Source organism: Monodelphis domestica, chromosome 2 (genome assembly GCF_027887165.1).
Source record: "Monodelphis domestica isolate mMonDom1 chromosome 2, mMonDom1.pri, whole genome shotgun sequence".
In the NCBI taxonomy this organism is placed as follows: Eukaryota; Metazoa; Chordata; class Mammalia; order Didelphimorphia; family Didelphidae; genus Monodelphis; species Monodelphis domestica.
In genome coordinates this window covers 180,138,916-180,161,966 of record NC_077228.1, presented here as the reverse complement: position 1 = coordinate 180,161,966, position 23,051 = coordinate 180,138,916, and the positions used below count along the sequence as shown (strand labels likewise).

General features: G+C 37.3%; 1 protein-coding gene across 1 annotated transcript in view; it reads right to left on the bottom strand.

The window, feature by feature from the left end:
* The window catches only part of SKA2 (spindle and kinetochore associated complex subunit 2), a 62,870-nt gene that overhangs the window by 11,438 nt on the left and 28,381 nt on the right, over positions 1–23,051 (bottom strand). Inside the window, exons 3-5 of the mRNA XM_056814656.1 lie at positions 17,442–17,531; positions 11,643–11,819; positions 7,241–7,361 (exon numbers count right to left, since the gene is read on the bottom strand). Coding sequence (XP_056670634.1) covers positions 7,254–7,361; positions 11,643–11,819; positions 17,442–17,531 — 375 coding nt within the window. The 3' untranslated portion in view covers positions 7,241–7,253. The remainder of the gene's footprint in view (positions 1–7,240; positions 7,362–11,642; positions 11,820–17,441; positions 17,532–23,051) is intronic.

Sequence of the window (23,051 nt, the reverse complement as noted above, 5' to 3'; positions counted from 1 at the left end):
GGTGACACAAGAGAAAAAGGTCTTTAAATAGTGGAAATAGAGACACACAGAGAGTTGATCAGTCACTCAGGTTTGGACTGGAATTAGTCACTCAGAGTTGGACTGGAAGACAGATCACTCGAAGTTGGAGTGAAGAGAGACATTTAAGAAAAGACTGGAAGACAGACACTCAGACTTGGAGTGAAGACAGTTGGTAGTGGAACTGGACCCCTGGAGGAGCTCATGCAGGAGACCTCAGACTGCTTTCTTTTTTAGATGGTCACTGTGGTGAGTGTAAAGGCTGACTTTTTTCCTTGCCTTTCTGGAGGTGTGGACCTCCAAGAAGGCCCATCGTCTTGAGACTCCTTTCCCCTGACTGGTGCCTTAGAATTTCTAATTGGTTCAAAGAAAGCTGGAGCTTTCTCTCTCTCCTTTTCTCTCTTCTTTATATCTTCCCTCTATTATAAAAATAAACTATCATAAATTCCATTTATCTGAGTAATTCATTTTGGGATTTAGAAATTAAATTCATGGCAACCACAAATTTAATATTAAGATCCACCCATATAAAATTAACACTTCTTATTTTAAAAATTTATCATTTTTATGATGACTCCTACAAGAACTTTGTACTATCAACTAACTCCTTGTCCTGGTACTTTCCCCTACCCTCTTCTAAATTTGCTGATATCAAGTATCCCTCCCCCTGCCAGGAAATCCATTTAGAAAAGTTGTCTGTAGTCTCCTGAACTAACTCAAGGAAAAAGGCTGCTTAGAGCAACCAACAATATAATCATGTTACTATTTCTCTGAATAGGAATCAAAAAATATTTTTATTTTCTCTCAAAAACACCAGAATCCCAATTATTTGCAACTTTGGCAAGGTTTTTTTCAGCATAAATAAGCATTTTTCTCCCATCCTTGTATTGCCTATTCACCATTATTAAAATCTAACAGGGGAAAAAAAGACTTATAATCAACAGGGACAGCTTCATGTTTCTTTTCTAATTTTATGGCTTTTCTTTCATGACCCTCTTTATGGATGCTCTGGCAGATCTGGCTATAAAGGGCCCTTGGCAGTATTGGTTTGCCATATGAAGCTATCCAAATACCATTCTTATTTTATGCCTGATAGTTCTGTTTCCATTTCAGTACTTCTTTCTCATTGTATGCTGTAGCCAGATCTTATGGAGTTATCAGGGCAAGATTTAAGCATAGCTCAGGTCTGCTCATTGCCGCAAACTTTTAAAAAAAATTTATTTAATCAATTTAGAACATTATTCCTTGGTTACAAGAATCATGTTCTTTCCCTCCCTCCCTTTCCCCCCACCCTTCCCATAGTTGACACGCAATTCCACTGGGTATTACATGTGTCCTTGATCAGAACCTATTTCCCTGTTCTTAATGTTTGCACTAGGATGATCATTTGGAGTCTCCATCCCCAATCACATCCCTCTCGACTCATGTAATCAAGCAGTTGTTTTTCTTCTGTGTTTCTACTCCCACAGTTTTTCCTCTGAATGTGGATAATGTTCTTTCTTGTAGATCCCTCAGAGTTGTTCAGGATCACTGCATTGCCACTAATGGAGAAGTCCATTATATTCAATTGTACCACAGTGTATCAGTCTCTGTATAATGTTCTCCTGGTTCTGCTCCTCTCACTCTGCATCAATTCCTAGAGGTCATTCCAGTTCCCATGGAATTCCTCCAGTTTATTATTCCTTTGAGCACAGTAGTATTCCATCACCAACATATACCACAATCTGTTCAGCCATTCCTCAATTGAAGGGTATCCCCTCATTTTTCAATTTTTTGTCACTACAAAGAGTGCAGCTATGAATATTCTTGTACATGTCTTTTTCCTTATTATCTCTTTGGGGTACAAACCCAGCAGTGCTGTTCATTACTGCAAATTTTACAGCAGCATCTGCTCTGTTGTTGCCGCAGGCAACTGAATCTGTATTCTTCTTATGTACTCCACAGTGCACAATCACTATCTGCTTTGGGAGCTGTAAAGCAGCTAGCAGTTCACTTATGATTTATGCATTGGCTATTGATTTTCCAGAGGATGTTAAGAAGCCTCTCTGCAACCACAGACTGCCAACTTTGTGACAGATTCCAAATGCATACCACCATCTGGTGTAGACAGTCACACACCTGTCCTTGGCGTTGATACAAGCTTGCTTTAAAGCTAATAGCTCTGCAGCCTATGCACTTAGATGTGATGGTAAAGCTGATACCTACACTGTCTCAAACTGTTACCACTGCTGCTCCTGTGTAGCACATCCCATCTCTCATAAAGGAGGATCCATCCATGAAAAGAATAAAGTCCAGATTCTCCAGAGGTGTATTAGAGAGATTGTCCCTTGGTTTTATAGTTATTTGGATCACTTTAGTACACTCATGCAACTGTTCACCCGAGGTAGGTAAATCTGGTAAGCGTTACATCTCTTCAGGATAATGTTCTCATTTGAAAAATGCATTAGCTTATATCTAGCCTGCCTCTGGCCTGAAAAGGTTTGGATCTTATGCCTTCGTAGTAAGGCTTCAAACTCATGTGGACACATGATGGTAAGCAGATTCCCCAGAACTAAGTCAACTACCTTTTATACCAACAGAGCTGTTGCTGCTATGCTTCTGAGACAGGGAGGAGCTCCTATAGCTACTAGATCCAGTTGTGCAGAATAATATGCAATAGGTTTTTGCACTGGGCCAAAAACCTGCGTTAGCATCCCAAAGACTACACCTATCCTCTCAAGGACATACAGAACGAATGGTTTCTTGTAATCTGGTATGCCCAGAGCCAGTACTGATAAAATAGCATGCTTTAATTTTGAAATAGCATCCAGGTGTTTTGATGTTAATTTTAATGGCTCTGTTACAGCCTTTTGTTAGTTCTGTCAATGGCTTCACCAGCTCCCCAAAACCCAGTATCCATTGTTTGCAAAACCCCATAGCTCCCAGAATAGCTCTAAGCTGCTTTTTGGTCTTTGGTACAGTGTTTTTGAATGCACCCTCTTCTTTTCTCTGAGATATGCTTGGCCCCTTCAGATAAAATAACGCCTAAATATTCTATTCTCAGCAAGCACCACTGCACCTTGAATATGGAAATCTTATGTCCCCTTTTCAATAACTCAAGAAGGTGCTTGCTGTCTCTTTGGCATGCTTTAGCTGATGGTGACGCAAGAAAGAGATCATCCACAAAATGAGTCAATTTGCTCTCTTTTTATGGAAAAATAAATAAAATGTATGGAAGCCAGGTCCTCAGTAAAAATTTGTGAGAAGATTGAAGGGCTTTCACAGAACCCCTGGGGCAAATACCTCCATGAGAACTGCATACTGTTCCAGGTGAAGGCAAATTGTTTCTGAGAATCCTCATGTACAGGGATGGAAAAAAAATGCAGAACAGAGATCTACAACTGTGAAAAATTTTGCATTGCTAGGAACTGATATAATTGGTCCTGGACTTGGGACTACTACATGATGCTTGACTATATAATTATTTATGGACCTGCACAAAATGATACATTGGTTTGCCACTTTCATCCAAGTTTGGCTTTTTGACTGGCAGGATTGGGGTATTATACTCAGACATGCAAGGATACAATGATCTTACTTAATTAATGACTCGATGACAGGAGTTATACCCTCAATAGCTTTGACAGTGGATACTGTGGAATGCATGGAGGTGGGGCATCTTTGGTCTGGATCTGAACTGACATCACTGATTTTAGCAAGCCTATATCTGTGGATGACAGACCAAAAACCTGCAGAAATGTCTGTGGGGAATCTCATATATTTGTGGCCTCTCCACCTCTGCTTCCTAGCTGTCCAAAAACAATATTGGAAAAAGCTCCAGAGATTTTTCAGGCAATTCCAACAAAATATCCTCTTCTAATGTGCAAATGATGGTAGCCTAGATTTTGCACATCTCTGCACAGAAGGTTTGCAGGTGAATTGGGCATGAGCAGGAAAAAAATGTTCTATGCTCAAGGGACCAAGCGATACTAAATAGGGTGGTAGCTTTTTTACTTCCAGTGGTTCTCCAGCAACAGCCACAATTTCCATTGTTCCAAAAGCATCACACAATCAGTCAGGTGACTTTTTCAGCACAGACTTAGAGGGGGGCTCCAGTGTCCAGAAGACAATCGTAAATTGCATTTCACACTTTCAGGGTGACATTCAAGGTAGGATAAGGATTGGAACAATAGGTGTCATAACAGCTGGATCAGGAAATTTAAATTCCTCTTCCTGTCCTTTATTTTCATTTTGCACTTAATTTACTTCACTGTTTATCTTCTCCTACATCCAGTATATCCGTTGCATCTATATCCTAAATCCCTATCTCCTCAGTGTAATTTTCATTACCCAGTCCATTTGCCTGATAAAAGTTCATAAGGCACTTCTCCCATGTGTTCCCTTCAGCGTGTCAGCTTCATGGATGTTTCCCTGACTACTTGAGAGAGCTTAAGTCTAGTACCATTTTGAATGTATGTCTGCATCGTGGTCACGTCTTTTGCTTGTACTCCCTGATAGAATCTTCCTTCATCACTAGAATAAGTAGGTCTCCTATCTTGATATTCATACCTGTCATTGTATCTATTCCCCCTATAAGCCTGCGTACTGGTTGTTGTACCCTTTGTTCATAAATCTGCTGCCCCCAGAGTAGTTTCTGTTTCCCCTATAGAATCCTCCATTCTGTCTTGCCTGACACTGGTGCTGGAAATGTCCAAATTTCCATCCAACTAGCATTGTGGAACCCTGTTATTGAGCAGCTGATAGCTCTGTGGAACTCTCCTTGGTGCTGAAGTGCTTTCAGTTCCTGAGAATTCCGTTAGCTAGAGCTGGCTGCCTGCTTGCTTTTAAGATTTGAAATACAACTAATATTTTCTTTTTCTCAGTTTTGTAGGGTCTTTTCCAAAACTGGATTGCCAACTGTTGTAAAGGGTATTAACTCTTCTCTAACTATTGGTATATTGACTGTAATAATAGTTGTATCAGGTGTGAACAGGTTTTCAATTTGTTTGTTGAAAGATATGGCTACCAGGCAGTTATAAAAATCTTTCTCAGGGCAGTTATAAAAAAAACAAAACTTATTTATTATAACTAAAAGATTCCCTATTAACTGATAAAAACTATATAAGTTTCCCAACCAGCTTTCCCTCAAGGGAAGTCTTCATTGATTACCAAATGGCAATCCTACTTAACTCTACAATGAACTAACTAAATTATCATTCTATCGTACTATCCTAATTCCAAAACAAAATATTACTTAACATGGTGGAGATATTTCTTTCCAGGCAGCCAAGATTTTGATGTTAGTCTGAGTCAATGGCTGTGACTTCCAGCAGCTGCTCTATTCTGCCTCCAGAGGGGTTCTGAGTTATTGTGCCATAGCTCCCTTGTCTTTGATTCAAAAGGTTTTCAAATTAGATCAGATTTAGATGTTATAAATCTTTCACAAACTCTTCAAGGCTGATTCAAGAGGAAAGTCAGGAACAATCAACCCCTCTGTCTCTCTCCCAGAAGAAGTGGAACTGTACCTCAACCGACTTCCTCAAGCTACCATCCAAAATTCCTTCTCTGACCTCATCAGGTTTCTATAAAAAAATCTCTTAAAGCACCCCTTTCCTTTCTTTAAACTCTCTATTTGACTACACTACATTACTAGCTATGGCTAATTACCCACCATTAACATTACACATGTAACATAGAAATACTAAATAACGAATTGCTGTACAGAGGAATAGAAGAGAGTCAAGTCAAAATACAAGGGCCTTCTGAAACATTACAGGAAACAACAGAAATTAGGCTAGATGGTAGGGTGAACAAAATGAAATTTCATAGGCTGTCCAAGAAGTCAATTTGATATCTTTTCATATATATCTCATAGATCTTCTCAATTATATCCTGTATTACACAGGAAGGTTGGTAAGTCACAATTAGGCCATAATCACACTACATGGATACAATTATTTGCATCAGTGATAGTTAAGCTTAAGAAATTATAGAGGAGATAGAACTTTAAATATCCTTTTTCCTTTAATTTCTTAAATACCTTTACTGATGCTTTCTCTTGATAGGATATTATTTTCACAACATCCCTGTGAGGTAGGCTGGAACAAACATACTATTCCCATTATTCAGATGAGGACACTGAAGCACCAATATCTTAAGTCACTACTCGGAAGTAACAGAACTAGTCAGTACAAAATTGGGTACATAACTCAAGTATATGGTTTATAATCTAATGGTCTTTCCACCAGACTATTTAATATCATTATTGAATAATACTCAAATATGAGTATGTACATAAAATGAGGAAAGCATCTAGGATGATAATATACATAATAGGTATCTAGTAATAGTTTGTTGTTGAATAACTAAAAGCAGATAGAAAGATTCACTTGAAGCAGACTATTCATCTGCAGATACATTTATTGTCCTGTTTGTCATATTCTGATATTGTCTTGGGACAATGATAATGAACTTTTCTTTTAGAGATTGCATGTCATTCCCCTTGTCCCCACCCCCAGCCTTACCCTTGACAGGGGAGAGAGGAAGCACTCCCATTGGCTGGCTGGGTTGAGGGGCAGGTGAAGTGAGGAACATCCTCAGATATGCATAAAGGAGGGGAGGGGAGTGGCCTGAGCACACTGCTCCGACCCCTCCTCCCAGCTGTGCCACATGTGAGCCACCTGCCTTACCCTAGACAGGGGAGAGAGGAAAGGTTCCCATTAGGTTGCTAGGCAGAGCGAAGGGTGAAATAAAAAACTATCCTCAGGTGTGGTGGAGAAGGGGCAGGGAGCAGCTCAGTCCCCAAGTTCCTCTGCTTTTCTTTTCTAGTAACAAACTCTGGTGGGTAATGGCACTTGTGCCCACAAAGAGGGCTCTGCGTGTCCTCTCTGGCAGGTATGCCATAGGTTCACCACTATGGTCATAGGAGCTTCCCCAGTGTCCCATGTGTCTTCCTCCATTTCTCACTCAGAACTTCCATATCTGCTGCCTCAGCCATTAACTTCTTTTCTCCCTTTATAGTCAGATAGTACATATGTGCATTTTAAAAATTAGACTGGATTTTAATTGGCTGATAGTTATATTTATATAAATGGAAATTCACACAATATACATATAACCTCACAATTCTCTGAAATATATTATTTCAGGTTTCCTTCCAGAATTAATAGTGTTAACTGTTCTTGTCTCCTTTCAAAATATAGATAGCATACAAACAAAAAATAAAAGATTAACATATACGTACAAAACACTCAAAACTACATTAGTGTTGTCTTATGCAAGTCACTTCCTTCTGAAGTCTGGCATGTTGAGTGAGACTGTAATTGCTGTACTGCAGTCTGCTCTTCCTTAGTCAGAGGTGACAACTAGATAAGAAAAAAATTAAAAAGGTCCTTATTATTTCATGTTCTTTACGGCTTCTGAAATTTTATAAAAAGACATGTTTTGTAGTTTTACTAGTTATATGATCTCAAATTCTGGAAGAGAAAAGTGAAACAGAAGTATTATACTACACTATGCTAGCTATTAAGAGGGGTGATATCAAATTCATATTGACATCTCTCTCCTTTAGTCTTTTATTTTACATTCTTTTTCACAACACTATAATGTAAACCCATTTTTTAAAAAGGGCAAATTGAATTTACATGAAAATAATATAAGCCAACATTTTTCACTTTACTATGTGTCAGGCATTGTGCTAAACACTTTACAAATATTATATCATTTGATCCTCAGAACCCCAGGAGGTAGGTGCTATTATTATCCTCATTTTATAGATTAGGAAATTGAGGTAAACAGAGGTTAGGTGACTGGGTGAGGGTCATAAAGCTAGTGAGTATCTAAGGTTGTATTTAAACTCAGGTCTTCCTGGCTCCCAGGTCTGACACTCTATTCGCTATGCTACCTAGGCACCTAGGTGAACACGAACAGAAATCAATGACAACAAAAGCACTGTGTTAAGTTGGGGAGGTGGGGAAAGAAGCTGGTATTTTATCATTTAAAAAAAAGTGTTTCAAGGAATTTATAATCTAAATTTTAAAAAAGATGAAATTTAGGTAATAAGCCAAGATTTACCAAAACAGAACATGATTAAATGACAAATGAATTACATAGATAAGTGTCAAATGAGTGTAGAAAAGATAGGTGAGTTAGAAAGATTTCACAGAAGAAAATGGACTGAACTAGATTTGGAAGGATAGATAGAATTTAGAAAACCAGAGAGAAGGAGGGGGCACAATTTAGAATGGATATTTAAGATTGGAACAGAAAGCCATCACAGAAGCATAACTGAAAGGAGTGAATGATCATTGAATATGCTTGTGGGGAGAAGGTTAGAGATGAGGAATCAAAAACAGAGCCACTTTCTGGTTAAGGTAATTGGGCTAAAAATGGTGCCATTATATTTAGATATCTAACAGACAGCTAAAAATGTGAGTGTGGATGCCAACATAGAGATTCAGTACATACACACATGTGCATGCAAAATTTGGAACTCAAAACTGAGGAAAAAAAAGTTTTAAAAATTCTTTTTACATGCAATAAGGGAAAAAAATAAAATATTATTTTAAAAAATCCACATACGATTTGAAAGCTGCAGTCATGAAAACAGATGAGATAAGAGGGAAGAATTCAGAGAAGGAGGTCAGTGACAGAGTCTTTGGGTAGCTTCACAATAAGGGAGTAAGTAGAGGAAGAGCTAAGGAAAGACTGAGAAAAAGTGGTTAGAGAGACAGGAGAGAACCAGATGAATACACGTTGTCATGAAATCAAGAGAAGAGACCTTATTCAGAATACAAAGGCAGAAATAACTTCATAGTAGCAAATATGACAGAGTACTTAAAGAAAATGAGGCTAAGAAGAAAAGACCAGTAGATCTGGACATTAGGAATTTATTGGTTGCTTATTCCAAACAGCAGTTTCAGTAGAGGTATAAAGGCAGAGGTCATTTGCAAAAGGATAAGGAATGAGGGGGCAGCTGGGTAGCTCAATGGTTGAGAGCCAGGCCTAGAGAAGGGAGGTCCTAGGTTCAAATTTGGCTAAGACACTTCCCAGCTGTGTGACCCTGGGCAAGTCACTTGACCCCCATTGCCTAGCCCTTACCACTCTTCTGCCTTGGAGCCAATACACAGTATTGACTCCAAGATGGAAGGTAAGGGTTGTTTTAAAAAAAAAAAAAGGATAAGGAATGAGTTCAAGGGATTCTACTATAGGTATCTGACCTATCCAGAGAAAAGTGAACACAAGATATATATAAAATAAATAGTGATTGAGAGTTAAATTATTGGGATCAGAAAAGTCCCTGAACCTTGACAGGAACTAGGAATTTCATGAAGTGAAGAGGAAGAGCATTCCAGACACAGATTCAGCTTCTGTTTAAAAAAGGAAATAAAATATTGTTCATTATGGGGTAGATGTAAGTAGGCCAACTGCATTTGGCTGAAGTGAGAGTGCTATAGGAGAGTAATTTGTCATCAGACTAGAAATATAAACTGAAGTCAGACTGTGAAAGACTTTAAATGCAGAACAAATGAGTTTGTATGTTATCATAAAGGCAATGTGAAGTCACTGGGGTTTTTTGAGTAGGGAAGTAAAGACTCCTTGTACTTTAAGAATATGAGTTAGGCGCCAAAGAAATCAAAACTATTAATAAGCACATGAAAAAGTGCTCTACATCTCTTATAATCAGAGAGATGCAAATCAAAACAACTCTGAGGTATCATCTCACACCTAGCAGATTGGCTAACATGACAGCTATGCAAAGTAATGAATGCTGGAGGGGATGTGGCAAAGTGGGGACATTAATTCATTGCTGGTGGAGTTGTGAATTGATCCAACCATTCTGGAGGGCAATTTGGAACTATGTCCAAAGGGCGATAAAAGACTGTCTGCCCTTTGATCCAGCCATAGCACTGCTGGGCTTGTATCCCAAAGAGATAATAAGGAAAAAGACTTGTACAAGAATATTCATAGCTGCACTCTTTGTGGTGGCCAAAAATTGGAAAACAAGGGGATGCCCTTCAATTGGGGAATGGCTGAACAAATTGTGGTATATGTTGGTGATGGAATACTATTGTGCTAAAAGGAATAATAAAGTGGAGGAATTCCATGGAGACTGGAACAACCTCCAGGAAGTGATGCAGAGCGAAAGGAGCAGAACCAGGAAAACATTATACACAGAGACTGATACATTGTGGTACAATCGAAGGTGATGGACTTCTCCATTAGTATCAATGCAATTTCCCTGAACAATCTGCAGGGATCTAAAAAAAAATACTACCCACAAGCAGAGGATAAACTGTGGGAGTAAAAACACCGCTGAAAAGCAACTGCTTGACTACAGGGTTGGAGGAGATAAGACTGAGGAGAGACTCTAAATGAACACTATAATGCAAACTCCAACAACAGGGAAATGGGTTCGAGTCAAGAACACATGTGATAACCAGTGGAATCATGCGTCGGCTATGGGAGAGGGAAAGGCGGGGGGGGGGGGGGGGGGGGGAGGAAAAGAAAACGATCTTTGTTTCCAGTGAATAATGTATGAAAACGACCAAATAAAATAATATTAAAATTAAAAAAAAGAAAAGAAAAGAAAATGGAAAAAAAGAATATGAGTTAGGCAGCTATATTGAAGAATTTGAAAGAGAAGAGATTGTATGCAATGGGTCAATTTGAAAGCTATGCAATAATTCAGAAGAGTGAAAAGAGTCTGGACTAGTGTGGACATTTTGAGCCTAGAGAGATGACAACTTGTATGGAAGATGTTGAGGGAATTAAATTAACAAATTGATTCCTAGGTTTAAACCTGGGTGAATAGAAAAAGGAAAAAATGGCAGGACTTTGCACAGAAATAGGAAGTTAGAAGAAAAGGTAGATTTAGAAGGAAAAATTATGTCTTATACATGATGAGTTTGAGATGTCAATGTGACAATTGGGTGAAATGTCCACCAAGTAGTCAGAAATCAGTTGTCAAGTCTTGTCAATACTACTCTCTCAAAATCTCCCCCATCTTCTTCCTTCTCTTCATTCACACAATCATTATCATAATCCAGGATCCTCTTTTCCTGGACTTCTGCAATAGGTTTCTCACTGGCCTCCTCCTTTTTGCTAATTCATCCTTTACACAGGGGCCTGTGATGTTCCTAAAGGGCATTTCCCTGCTCAAATATCTCCCTACTGACTCTAACAGAAAATAGAAAATCCTCCATTTGGATTTTACATTAATCACAATGTGGTTGCATTGTACATATAGGGTTTGAAAAAATGGAAAATGTTTCTTGCAGTCAAAGAAAAAGGGGAAAAGAAGTTCTTCTGACAACCTGATAGTATTGTTTTTTTTTAAAGATCAAATTGATAGGGTTTGTATAGCTTGTTCTCCTTTCCCATAGTAATAACTTAATCCACTGCCACAAATGAAACATACTATACTAAAGACTAGCTACATATTATTAGGGGACCTGAATTTAGAGAATAAAAAATATAATAATTTAAATTGTAACTTCAGGAAGTCAAGGATATATTTCAAAGCAATTGTTATGTTCTCAAGTATGAAAGTCATTTAAACATTTTCAGTGGATGAACTGTCCTTTCTGTTCTGTAACACAGGGAACTAAAAATGAGCATTCTTAATTGCCAAATAGGAGCATTACCTCCAGATCTGCTTGTTGCTCTAGTTGTTGTACCATTTTCATTGTATTATTTAAAGTAGCACGAATACAGTTCATAGACTCTTTCTGCTCAACAGCAACTTGTTCCAGTTGGGCACACAAAGTCTTATATCGTGACTTCATCATTGAGAATTCCTTTAACAGTGTAAGTGGATTCTCCTATATCAAATGGAAAACACACAGAAAGAAGAAATTACATTATGTTTAAAACAAAAAATGAATATATTCATATCATACTATAACACATCTTTAACCATTTAAATTGGGATTTATTCAATACTGAATATATGCTGGATATTACTTAGATAGACTTTGCTCCTCTCAGCATGAGAGAGGACTTGCCTTCAAAGAAGTTACAATCTAATGGATATGTGTGTGTATAGATGTACACACAGCAATATACATGTGAATCTATATATAAACTCACACATTTAAATATGCCTCTTCTATAGTACTGCTTAAATACAGAATTATACTAAATAAGTCACTAAATAGAACCATACTCTTTGACCCACACTACTATTAGACATACACAAAGGAGGATGAAAAAAGGGAGAAAAGTCTCATGTATACAAAAATATTTAACAGTGATTTTCATAATAGCAAAAAACTGGAGGGAAAGTAGGTAATTGCTGACTGGGAAATGGCTGAACTTAATGGAGCATAGGAATATAAATGAAAAATAGTATGGTGCCATAAGAAATGGCAATGATAGGGGGCAGCTGGGTGGCTCAGTGGATTGAGAGCCAGGCCTAGAGGCGGGAGGTCCTAGGTTCAAATCTGGCCTCAGACACTTCCCAGCTGTGTGACCCTGGGCAGGTCACTTAACCCCCATTGTCTAGCCCTTACCACTCTTCTGCCTTGGAGCCAATACATATTGACTCCAAGATGGAAGGTAAGGGTTTTTAATTTTTAAAAAAATGGCAATTATAAAGAATATAAAGAAATTTTGTAAGATTTATAGGAGCTAATCCAGAGTAAGGCGAGTAGAACCAGAAGAATAATTTCCATGATCATAACAACAATGTAAAGGACAACCACTCTGAAAGAATTGAGTGTCAGTAAATATAGACTAATTATGTCATCAGAAGACTTGATGGTAAAGGATGTCTCCTGTCTATCAGCAAAAGTTAACAGACATGAAGTATAGAACTTGGCAAGCATTTTCAGATATGACCAAAATATTGATTAGTTTATTTGTCTGTGCTTATTTTGTTACAAGGAAGGGTTCTATTTGAGGAGAGGGATAGCCACTGAGAAGTTATATGGATGTTTAAAAGAAAACAGATCAGTAAAACATTTAAAAAATAGATTTATCACCTTAAAAAAAAGTTCATTTGAGGGCACATTTCATTGCTATTTGCTATAATTCTGCTTTCTGTCCTTTTTGTGTACAAATCATGTTATCTTTTTGTAGTTCTTTTATTAATTCCTTGTTAATTTCCTGTATTAGTTCCAAACTATCAATCTCCTGAACTTCTAGTCCCAACCACCGTCTACCCTTTTCTGGTGGACTACCTTACCTTCTAAATTAAAAAAGAAAATGAGTATCTTCAATAGGAGCTCAGTCTTCCCTCCTTATGGCCTCAGGATGTTAATTACAGATTTTTCTCCTTGTTTCCTCAACAAATTTCACCGGCCTGATATCCTCCTGATGATTCTCTGATGCTTTAATCATCATTTCTCTTCATTTTCTTAATTCAAATGTGGCTTTGCGTACTTACTACAGCTATCTAATCCTGGGCAAGACTCTTAACCTCTCTTACTTCAGTTTCCTCAATGTAAAATAGAAATGATATCACTTCCATCCCAGGGTTGTTGTGAGGATCAAAAGAGATAATATTTGTAAATAAATGCTTGTTTCCTTTCTTCCTTGCTCTTAGCTTCAAGGGACTAATATCAAACCACCACCATACCTGACATCTATATAAAACATTAGAAATTTGCAAAACACCTTATAAATATTATCTAATGAGAATCTAAGGGAGCACACTACAGGTTCCTCTATCCACTCCCTTCACCTTCTAGAAACAGTAGTGTTCCATGACAAAAGTAGTATATACAAAGGAATACCCAATAGAAGAATGTAGGACAGTTTGGTGGGGGAAAAAGTAGAAGCAGGAAGTAGTTTTAACAAGAATATTAAGAGTAATTTAGGCATGAAGTAATAAAGTTCTTAGATCTTAGAGTAGAGAAGAGGCATTGGGAATATACTGTAAAGGAGAGACATAAGAAATACTTTGTAATCAAACAACCTTGAGTTTTAAAAAAAAAATTTCAGTACAGTGGTGAAGAAAGAAGCCATGCTAGCTACCTTAAAGAAACATGGTTTTCTCCATTATTTTAGTTTTATATGGAAACTAGATTTTTTTACTGTTATGTGTAAGGGATAAATTTAGGGGTTTTGACTAATATCCTTATGGTTGCCAGGGATTAATTCAAATCCCAATAAAAATACTCAAGTCAGTTTGGGATTTTTATGGTGGTTTAATTAACAGAGGGAAAGAATTAAGAAGAGAGAGGGAAAAGGGTATAAGATTTCTCCAGCCTAGCCTAAGCCAAGGGGAGTTCAGAGAGCTTTCAGCCACGAGGCCTCCTCCGAGATGAGGGGCCTCCTAGGAGGGTGGCGTTTTTAGGAAAGGTAAAGGAAATAAAGGAATCAGCCTAAACTCTGAAAGAGTTCAGGGAAGATGCCTCACCTGAACTACGCTACTAAGCTTCTCCCAGTATTGTATCAAGGACGCTCACTGCCAAACCTGGACAATAGCTGCAACCACGCCAAGATGCCAAGACGCCCAGCCACCTCTCCACCAAGAGCCAAAGCCACCTCTCCGCGAAAACAGCCCAAGAGAGGAAGTGAAATATATAGACCGTTTTTTTACATCACTTCCTGCATCTCACATGTACCAATGGTAGCTTAAGCTTGACTTAGGACAGCCCAGGGGATCTGTCAGTTGTTTCTGATTTGTCATTTGCTAGCACATGTCTGTCATAGGCCATCCTCCTCAACACAGGGGTATAGACATTCCTGTTTTGTTAGACTAAGCAGGGTGGAGTAAATCTAAAATTCACATATGACAATAAAGTGTTATGAAGAAAAAGAAGTCTCCAAATGCATTGTTCTAAAATTTCGTAAAATAGTTATCTGAAACTTAGAACACAGCACAAAACAGTAGTTATATTCCCAGACTAGATCATGAAAACCTGTTTAACCCATAATGTCATTGAAATACTATACACTTTCAATGGAGATACGTAGGGAACAATATGGTTGCTATACTAGATAATAAATAAAACAAAACCACAAATAGACTTTTTTTACTTAAATGCTGATACCTGAAATTTTTAAAAATAAATCTTATTGATATAATTTTTATATCACCTAGAGTTCCCACTGCATGTTTCTCCTTTCCCCCATCCAGAGAGCCATCTCTTATAATAAATTATGAAAAAAGCAAGAAAACGCTTCACAAAACTAAACAACATATTAAAAAAGTCTGACATTATATGCTATATCCCATAACCATGGTTACCCACTTCTGCAAAAGAACTGAATTAGGGCATATCGGAAGTTAGAGAGGAGGAAGTTGTTATAATTAGATCTGGAGGGATGAGATAGCTAGAGAGAGTTTTGTGGAGATTCTGAAGATGTTTTCTGGATGAAGATCTTCTGGATGTTTTCAAGAGCCTTTCATGTCAATGGAATGGATTTTTTTTTTCCTCTTGTCTAATTTCACTTGAAAATATATAGCTTTTTTTTCTCCCCTTGATCTAGTTGTGTCATTAACACTACTTTATACTTAACATCTATTTGGAGGTAATGTTTTAGCTCATGAATGGCTATAAAAGAAAGTAGAATAAAGGAGAGATTTTCCTGAAATAACTGGATAAGAGTTGGAAGAGAAGAAATATGAGGTTGGGTGTTTATGAATGGGAATAAAATTGCTTATGTAAGGTGGCATTAGGTAATCTGTGAAAGAAAAAAGGGGGAAATAATGAATATATATACCAGCTCTCTTATAAAAAAGGTAGTAGGACTACAGAAAATCTTTGAAGATCATAATCCAACTTCATTTTATAGATGAGAAAATAAGCCCCAAGAGTATAGCCCAATTGTATAGGTAATAAGTAACAAAGCTGATATTTAAATTCAGATCTTCTGCCTTCAAATCCAGTGTTCTTTCCACTATAACACAGTCTTCTGCATACTAATTCTAAGGTTCCACCACTGATTCAAGACAACTAGGTTATAATCTACAGTCACAAGAAAGAGGAGAAAAGGAACAAGGAAGAAAAATCAAATCAACTTAATTCTAAAAATTCTTATGGGCACTTACTTGCTCTTTAAAAATCTCAAGATTTCTATACATCACCAAAGAAATAATAAAAAAAGGGAAAGCACCTACTTGTACAAAAATATTTACAGCTGCTCTTTTTGTGGTAGTAAAGAACTGGAAATTGAGGGGATGTTCATCAGTTGGGGAATGGCTAAATAGATTGTGGTAAATGTTGGTAATAGAATACTATTGTGCTAAAGGAAACAATAAGACGATTTCAGAAAAAGCTGGAAAGATCTGCAGGAACTGATGCAGAGAAAAATAAATAGAACTGGGTATACATTGTACACAATAATAGCAATATTGGACAATGATTATCTGTGAAAACTTAGCTACTCTCAGCAATGCAATGATCTCAGATAAAACTAAAAGACTTATGACAAGGAATGTCATCTACCTCTAAAGAAAGAACTGTTGGAGTCATCTTTCACATCAGCGTATTTTTGGTTTTATTTTGGGGTTTTGGTTCTGTATGAGTGTGCTTCTACAACAGTGACCAATATGGAAGTTTATTTTGTATCACAATAAAAAATAAAGTAGAGATTTCTATACATCTCAAAGGTTGTATTTCTATCTACTGTTATTTCTACTTTGAGAATATAATTGAGTAGTCATAAATTTCCTTATTTCTGGATATCTCTAGAAAGTACCTTCTGTCAATTATATATCTCCTGTTAGTCTCTATTACTGACCAAACTCAAGTAGAAGGACATATGGAAGGATAAAGTTCTACAATGAGAATGAACTATTTAAAGGAGAAATGGAGTAAAGGATATTGGAAAAGAAAGTATGCTTGAAAAAAGAATGGATGGCCTGTGGTATTCTCATATTAAGATCACATATTTAGAGCTGGCACTGATCTTAGAAATCATCTAAGCCAATCCTTTCATTTCAGAGATGAAGAAACTGAAGACCACAGAGTTTAGGTGATTTGTCTGCAGTAACTTAGGTAGTGAGACAAGAGACAGGATTACAGCCTCAGACACTTCCCAGCTGTGTGACCCTGGGCAAGTCACTTGACCCCCATTGCCTAGCCCTTACCACTCTTCTGCCTTGGAGCAAATACACAGTATTGACTCCAAGACGGAAGGTAAGGGTTAAAAAAAAAAAGAGAGACAGGATTACAACCCAAATCCTCTAATTCCAAAGTCAGTTCTCTTTCCATTATACCTATTATCAAAAGAATGTGAAAAAGGTTCCACATGTTACAATGGATCTCCTTTGGAGAAGTTATTGGAGGACTTGGACAAAAGTCACAATGGTTAAACAGGGATTTGTATTTCTGGAAGGAATACCTACAATAATAAAATCAAGGGATTTGAATTATATCAATTACAATCTCACAAAATCAAATGATTTGTTACACAGTCGGTGTGTTACCAACAAAATATATGCTAATAGCTACAAAGTAATAATTTTATATGAAAACATTTGAATGGGTTACCTCTCCTGACGAATTATCAGGAAGATTTTTCTCGACTTCAAATTCCAGCTTGTGTTGAATATAATCCAGATCAGATTCTGCTTTCTGGAACTAAGACATGCAAGAGTAGACAAAAAGGTATTAATTTATGAAGCATAAACACATGAACAAAATATAGTAATAATAAAATTAAAATTAAATTTTAATAATTTTATTGCCCCTTCCTCCTTTTCCCTTAGATTTTTAAGTAAAATAAAAATATTATATATAATTGAAAGGTCAACAGAGAAAAGCAATGACTGAAAAGATCAAACAATGTCATATAAAGAGTCACTATAAGGTTACATATTTTTGTATTTATATATATCCTTTTCCTGTGAACTAGGAAGGAATGCAAGAGTTCCCAAGAAATAGTGAACTCCCCAGCTCACTATACACTATTTTTGTTGGAACAATACATGATTAAGAAACAAGTCCTACCCTCAATCTTTCCAAGTTTAATCATTAACTTATGCTATATCATTTGAGATAGAGGGAATAAGAGTCAAGGGGAAGGGGAAAACTACTTTCCATTATGGGATTTAAATAAGACTCATAACGGATTTAACACCAACGATACTCTCAAATTATTTGACTGTGACTTACAACTATCATTAACCAAGAAAGTTATTACTAACTTTTTCTCTTTTATAAAAAAGAGCCTAGTGTGATATTATAATGTAAATAATAATAAATCTTAAAGAGTTGCATTAAAGAGTATAACCCAACAGGTACATTTTAAGTAACAATGAGTTTGTATGGCCTAGGAAGGAGACCTAGATAGTTTGTAGTGCTTTAAGAGGGAAAATTGTTGCCCCTGAAGAGGAAGAAATATACAATAACTTAAAGGGGAAAAAATTCAGAAGGAGGTAAAAGAAATGTGTTGTTCCTGTAGGAAATAGCAAAGACCTATATGCTTTCCAACATTTCCCTGATTCTACATATTCTTGATTCCATACGGTAAATTATATTAATTTACTACAATTTGTTTAACTCATAAAACTGTGCATACCCTTTGATCTGGTAATAACATTACTGGGTCTGTATCCTAAAAAGGTATAAAAAAGGGTATACAAAAATATTTATAGCAGCTCTTTTTGTGGTGGCAAAAGAACTGGAAATTGAGGAAATGTCCATCAAATAGGGAATGGTTGAATAAATTGTAGTATATGTTGTTAATGGAATACAATTGTGCTTAAGGAAATTATAAGCAAGATGATTTCAGAAAGATCTGGAAAGATCTGCAGAAACTGATGCAGAGGGAAACCAGGAGAACTGGGAGGACACTGTCAAAAACAGCAATATTGGGCAATGATTATCTGTGAAAACTTGGCTACTCTTAGCAATGCAATGATCTAGGACAATCCTGAAAGACTTATGATGGGGAATACTATCTACCTCTAGAGTTGTAGTAGTCTTTCATATCAGTGTATTTATGGTTTTATTTTGGGATTTTGGTTATGTATGACTTCGCTCTTACAACAATGACCAATATGGAAGTGTGTTTTACATGACAATAAAAAAAGAAATTTGCTTAGCCCTGTTCCAATGGATGGGTACACATTTTGTTTCCAGACTGTTAGTATTTATTTATAGTTATACTAATTAATGCTCTTTCCAAGTAAACTTTCTTTCTGAATTTAAATAAGATAGCATAGTAAACTGGAATTTGTACAACATTTTACTTTGACACCATTCACAATCAATGATGAATAAAATTTATTGATGTGATTTCTCCAAAGGGAATGAACAAGCAATATCTCTTCTTTTTGGAAATATAGTAGCCTAACTCTACTATGTAGTTGTTAGGTAGGAAAGAAAAAAGAACAAATTAATGTTTGACAAAAAATGGCAAAACAGTCGTGACTAGGTCCATTACATTCTTGTTACATAATCTCAGGTAAACTTTCACTGTTGCAAGGCAATGCTTTTTTATACTTCCCTGACTCACTATCTCACTCACCAGAATAGCTTTTCCAAAACTTTTTATTCCTTTTCATCTTTCCCAAGGATGTCCCTCTTCCAACTCTCTAAGCTTGTTTCATATTTCACCTAAAAAATTGAAGCAGCGGGTAATCATGGCTGCAAGCACAGGTAATCATGGCTGTAATCTAGACGCCACACACTTACTCTCCCCGGCATTGAACGAAATAGACTACATCAAAGGAGCACAAAAATCACCTTTGTAGGAACAGAAGGAATCCCCAGTACTCCCCAGTACATCACAGAGGCAAAGGTACGCGGGGTTTGAACATTTCCACACTATAATAAGAAGGAGGAAAGCTTGCACAAAAACGTGAACTGAGCCTCCCTTCCCCCCCCCAACTCCCCCACCAAACCAGAATGAGCTATCAGAGCGCTCACTGGGACAGCGAGTGAGTGGGGAACGTCTCTGTCTGGGGGGGCACTCCAGGGTCCTTGGGATCTGGGGACTGCCAGGAAAAAACGTCTCAGGGCGGTTTCATGGGAGAATCCTTCACTGAGCAGAGGGGGCCCAGGGAGCTGTGGTTGCACAGAGCATCAGGGTGGAGCTAAACACCAAGGGTGGACCACGCGCTGATTATCTGGGCGGAGCTGAACACCTGGGCAGTTTGGCTGTGATCAGGGGCCCAGCGCTCTAAGAAACCTCGGAGGCTGGGAAGAACTAGTCTGAAGCAACCTAAATTCACAGAAAACCCGCCCATATCACCCAGACCCCAGACCAAAAAGGAAAGGGGAATAAAACCACCAAAGGGATGGCTCACATGGCCCAAAATCAAGCCTCCAGGAAGAAAGGGAAAAAGGTGACTATTGAAAACTTTTATGGTGGAAGTACCCAAGGAAAAGAAGAGAATGAGGAGGAAATCCAAAAAAAATCAGAACATGCCTCCCAAAATGGAAACTATCAACAAGCTCTGGAAGATCTCAAACTGGAACTTATCCAAAAGATGGAAACCTGGAAAGAAAAATGGGAGAAAGAGATCAGCAGTCTGACAGATAAGACTGCTCAATTGGAAAAAGAGCTCGAAGCATCCAAAAGAAGGGCAGACAAAGCTGAAAAGCAAAACCAGTCCCTAACGACCAGAATTAAGCAACTCGAAGAAAGTGAGATCCTAAAACAGCAAGAATCAATAAAGCAAAGCCAAAAAATTAATGAATTAGAAGAAAACATAAAATATCTCACTGAAAAGGTCACAGATTTGGAAAACAGAGGGAGAAGAGACAACCTCCGAATTATTGGTCTCCCAGAAAAACAATAAACTCGATATTATTCTACAGGAGATTATAAAAGAAAATTGCCCACACGTTCTGGATCAAGGGGGCAAAATAGAAATAGAAAGGGTTCACAGAACACCCTCTATACTAAATCCCCAAAAGACAACCCCTAGGAATGTAATCACCAAATTCAAGAGCTTCCAAGAAAAGGAGAAAATCCTACAAGAAGCCAAGAAGAGGAGCTTCAGATATAAGGGGGCTCCCATAAGGATCACACACGACTTAGCGGCTAACACACTAAGAGACCGCAAAGCATGGAACACGATATTTAGAAAGGCAAGAGAGCTGGGTCTCCAACCAAGAATCAACTACCCAGCAAAACTGACTATATACTTCCAGGGGAAAGTATGGGCATTCAACAAAATAGAAGATTTCCAAGCATTTGCTAAGAAAAGACCAGAACATAGTGGAAAATTTGATATCCAAGCACAGAAAGCAAGAGAAACATGAAAAGGTAAATATGAAAGGGAAAAGGAGATAAATCTTATCTTTTTCTTTAAGTCAAACTCTCTTCTATAAGGACTACATTTACATCAAATTATATATATTAATATGTGGGGAAAATGTTTTGTGTAACTCAAAAATTGTATGCATCATAAGAGTAGTTAGAAGAAACATGCATAGGGAAAGATTGGGACATTAAGAAGATTTGGGGAAAGTGGGGGGCAAAGAAAGGAAAAGGGGGGGAACCGTCGATAACACTAAGATTTACTTCAAGAAATAGGGGGGGACTTAATAGAATAATCTTTCCCATATAAAGATACACATGGGAAGGGGAGGGGAAGAACTCTCATATGAGGAGAGGAAGAGAGCATGAAGTGGAATTACTTAAACCTTACTCTCAGTGAAATCAAATCTGAGAGGGAAGAACATCTAGATCCAGTGGGATCCTGAATTCTATCTTATCCATTAGGGCAAGAAAGAAAGGAAAATTAAGGAGGGGGAGGGGAAGGGAGCATAAAAAGGGAGGGGCTAGAAAGGGAAGCATATCAAGGGAGGGGACTAGGGGAACTGACCTAAAGTAAATCACTGGTTCAAAAGGAGATAGATAAAGAAGAAAGGTCAGAACTAGGGGAAGATATCAAAATGCCAGCGAATCCAGAAATGACAATCATAACTTTGAACGTGAATGGGATGAACTCACCCCTAAAACGTAGACAAATAGCAGATTGGATTAGAACCCAAAACCCTACATTTGTTGTCTTCAAGAAACACATATGAGGAGGGTTGACACTCACAAGGTTAGAATTAAAGGTTGGAGTAAGACCTTTTCGGCCTCAACTGATAGAAAGAAGGCAAGAGTTGCAATCATGATATCTGACAAAGCCAAAGCAAAAATAGACCTGATCAAAAGGGATAGGGAAGGTAAATATATTCTGTTAAAAGGGAGTATAGACAATGAGGAAATATCACTAATCAACATGTATGCACCAAATGGTATAGCATCCAAATTTTTAATAGAGAAACTAGGAGATTTGAATGAGGAAATAGACAGTAAAACCATATTAGTGGGAGACTTGAACCAACCACTATCAAATTTAGATAAATCAAACCAAAAAATAAACAAGTAAGAGGTAAAAGAGGTGAATGAAATCTTAGAAAAATTAGAGTTAATAGACATATGGAGAAAAATAAATAGGGACAAAAAGGAATACACCTTCTTTTCAGCACCACATGGCACATTCACAAAAACAGATCACACACTAGGTCACAGAAACATGGCACTCAAATGCAGAAAAGCAGAAATAATAAATGCAGCCTTTTCAGATCACAAGGCAATAAAAATATTGATCGGTAAGGGTACATGGAGAGCCAAATCAAAAATTAATTGGAAATTAAATAATATGATAATCCAAAATTGGATAGTTAGAGAAGAAATCATAGAAACAATTAATAATTTCATTGAGGAAAATGACAACAGCAAGACAGCCTTTCAAACCTTATGGGATGCAGCCAAGGCAGTACTTAGAGGAAAATTCATATCCCTGAGTGCATATATTAACAAATTAGGGAGGACAGAGATCAAGGAATTGGAAATGCAAATCAAAAAACTTGAGAACAAACAAATTAAAACCCCCCCAGAAGAAAACCAAACTAGAGATCCTAAAAATTAAGGGAGAAATTAATAAAATTGAAAGTGACAGAACTATTGAGCTAATAAACAAGACTAGAAGCTGGTACTTTGAAAAAACAGACAAAATCGACAAAGTACTGGTCAATCTAATTTAAAAAAGGAAAGAAGAAAGGCAAATTAACAGCATCAAGTATGAAATGGGGGATCTCACCTCCAATGAAGAGGAAATTAAGGCAATCATCAAAAACTACTTTGCCCAACTA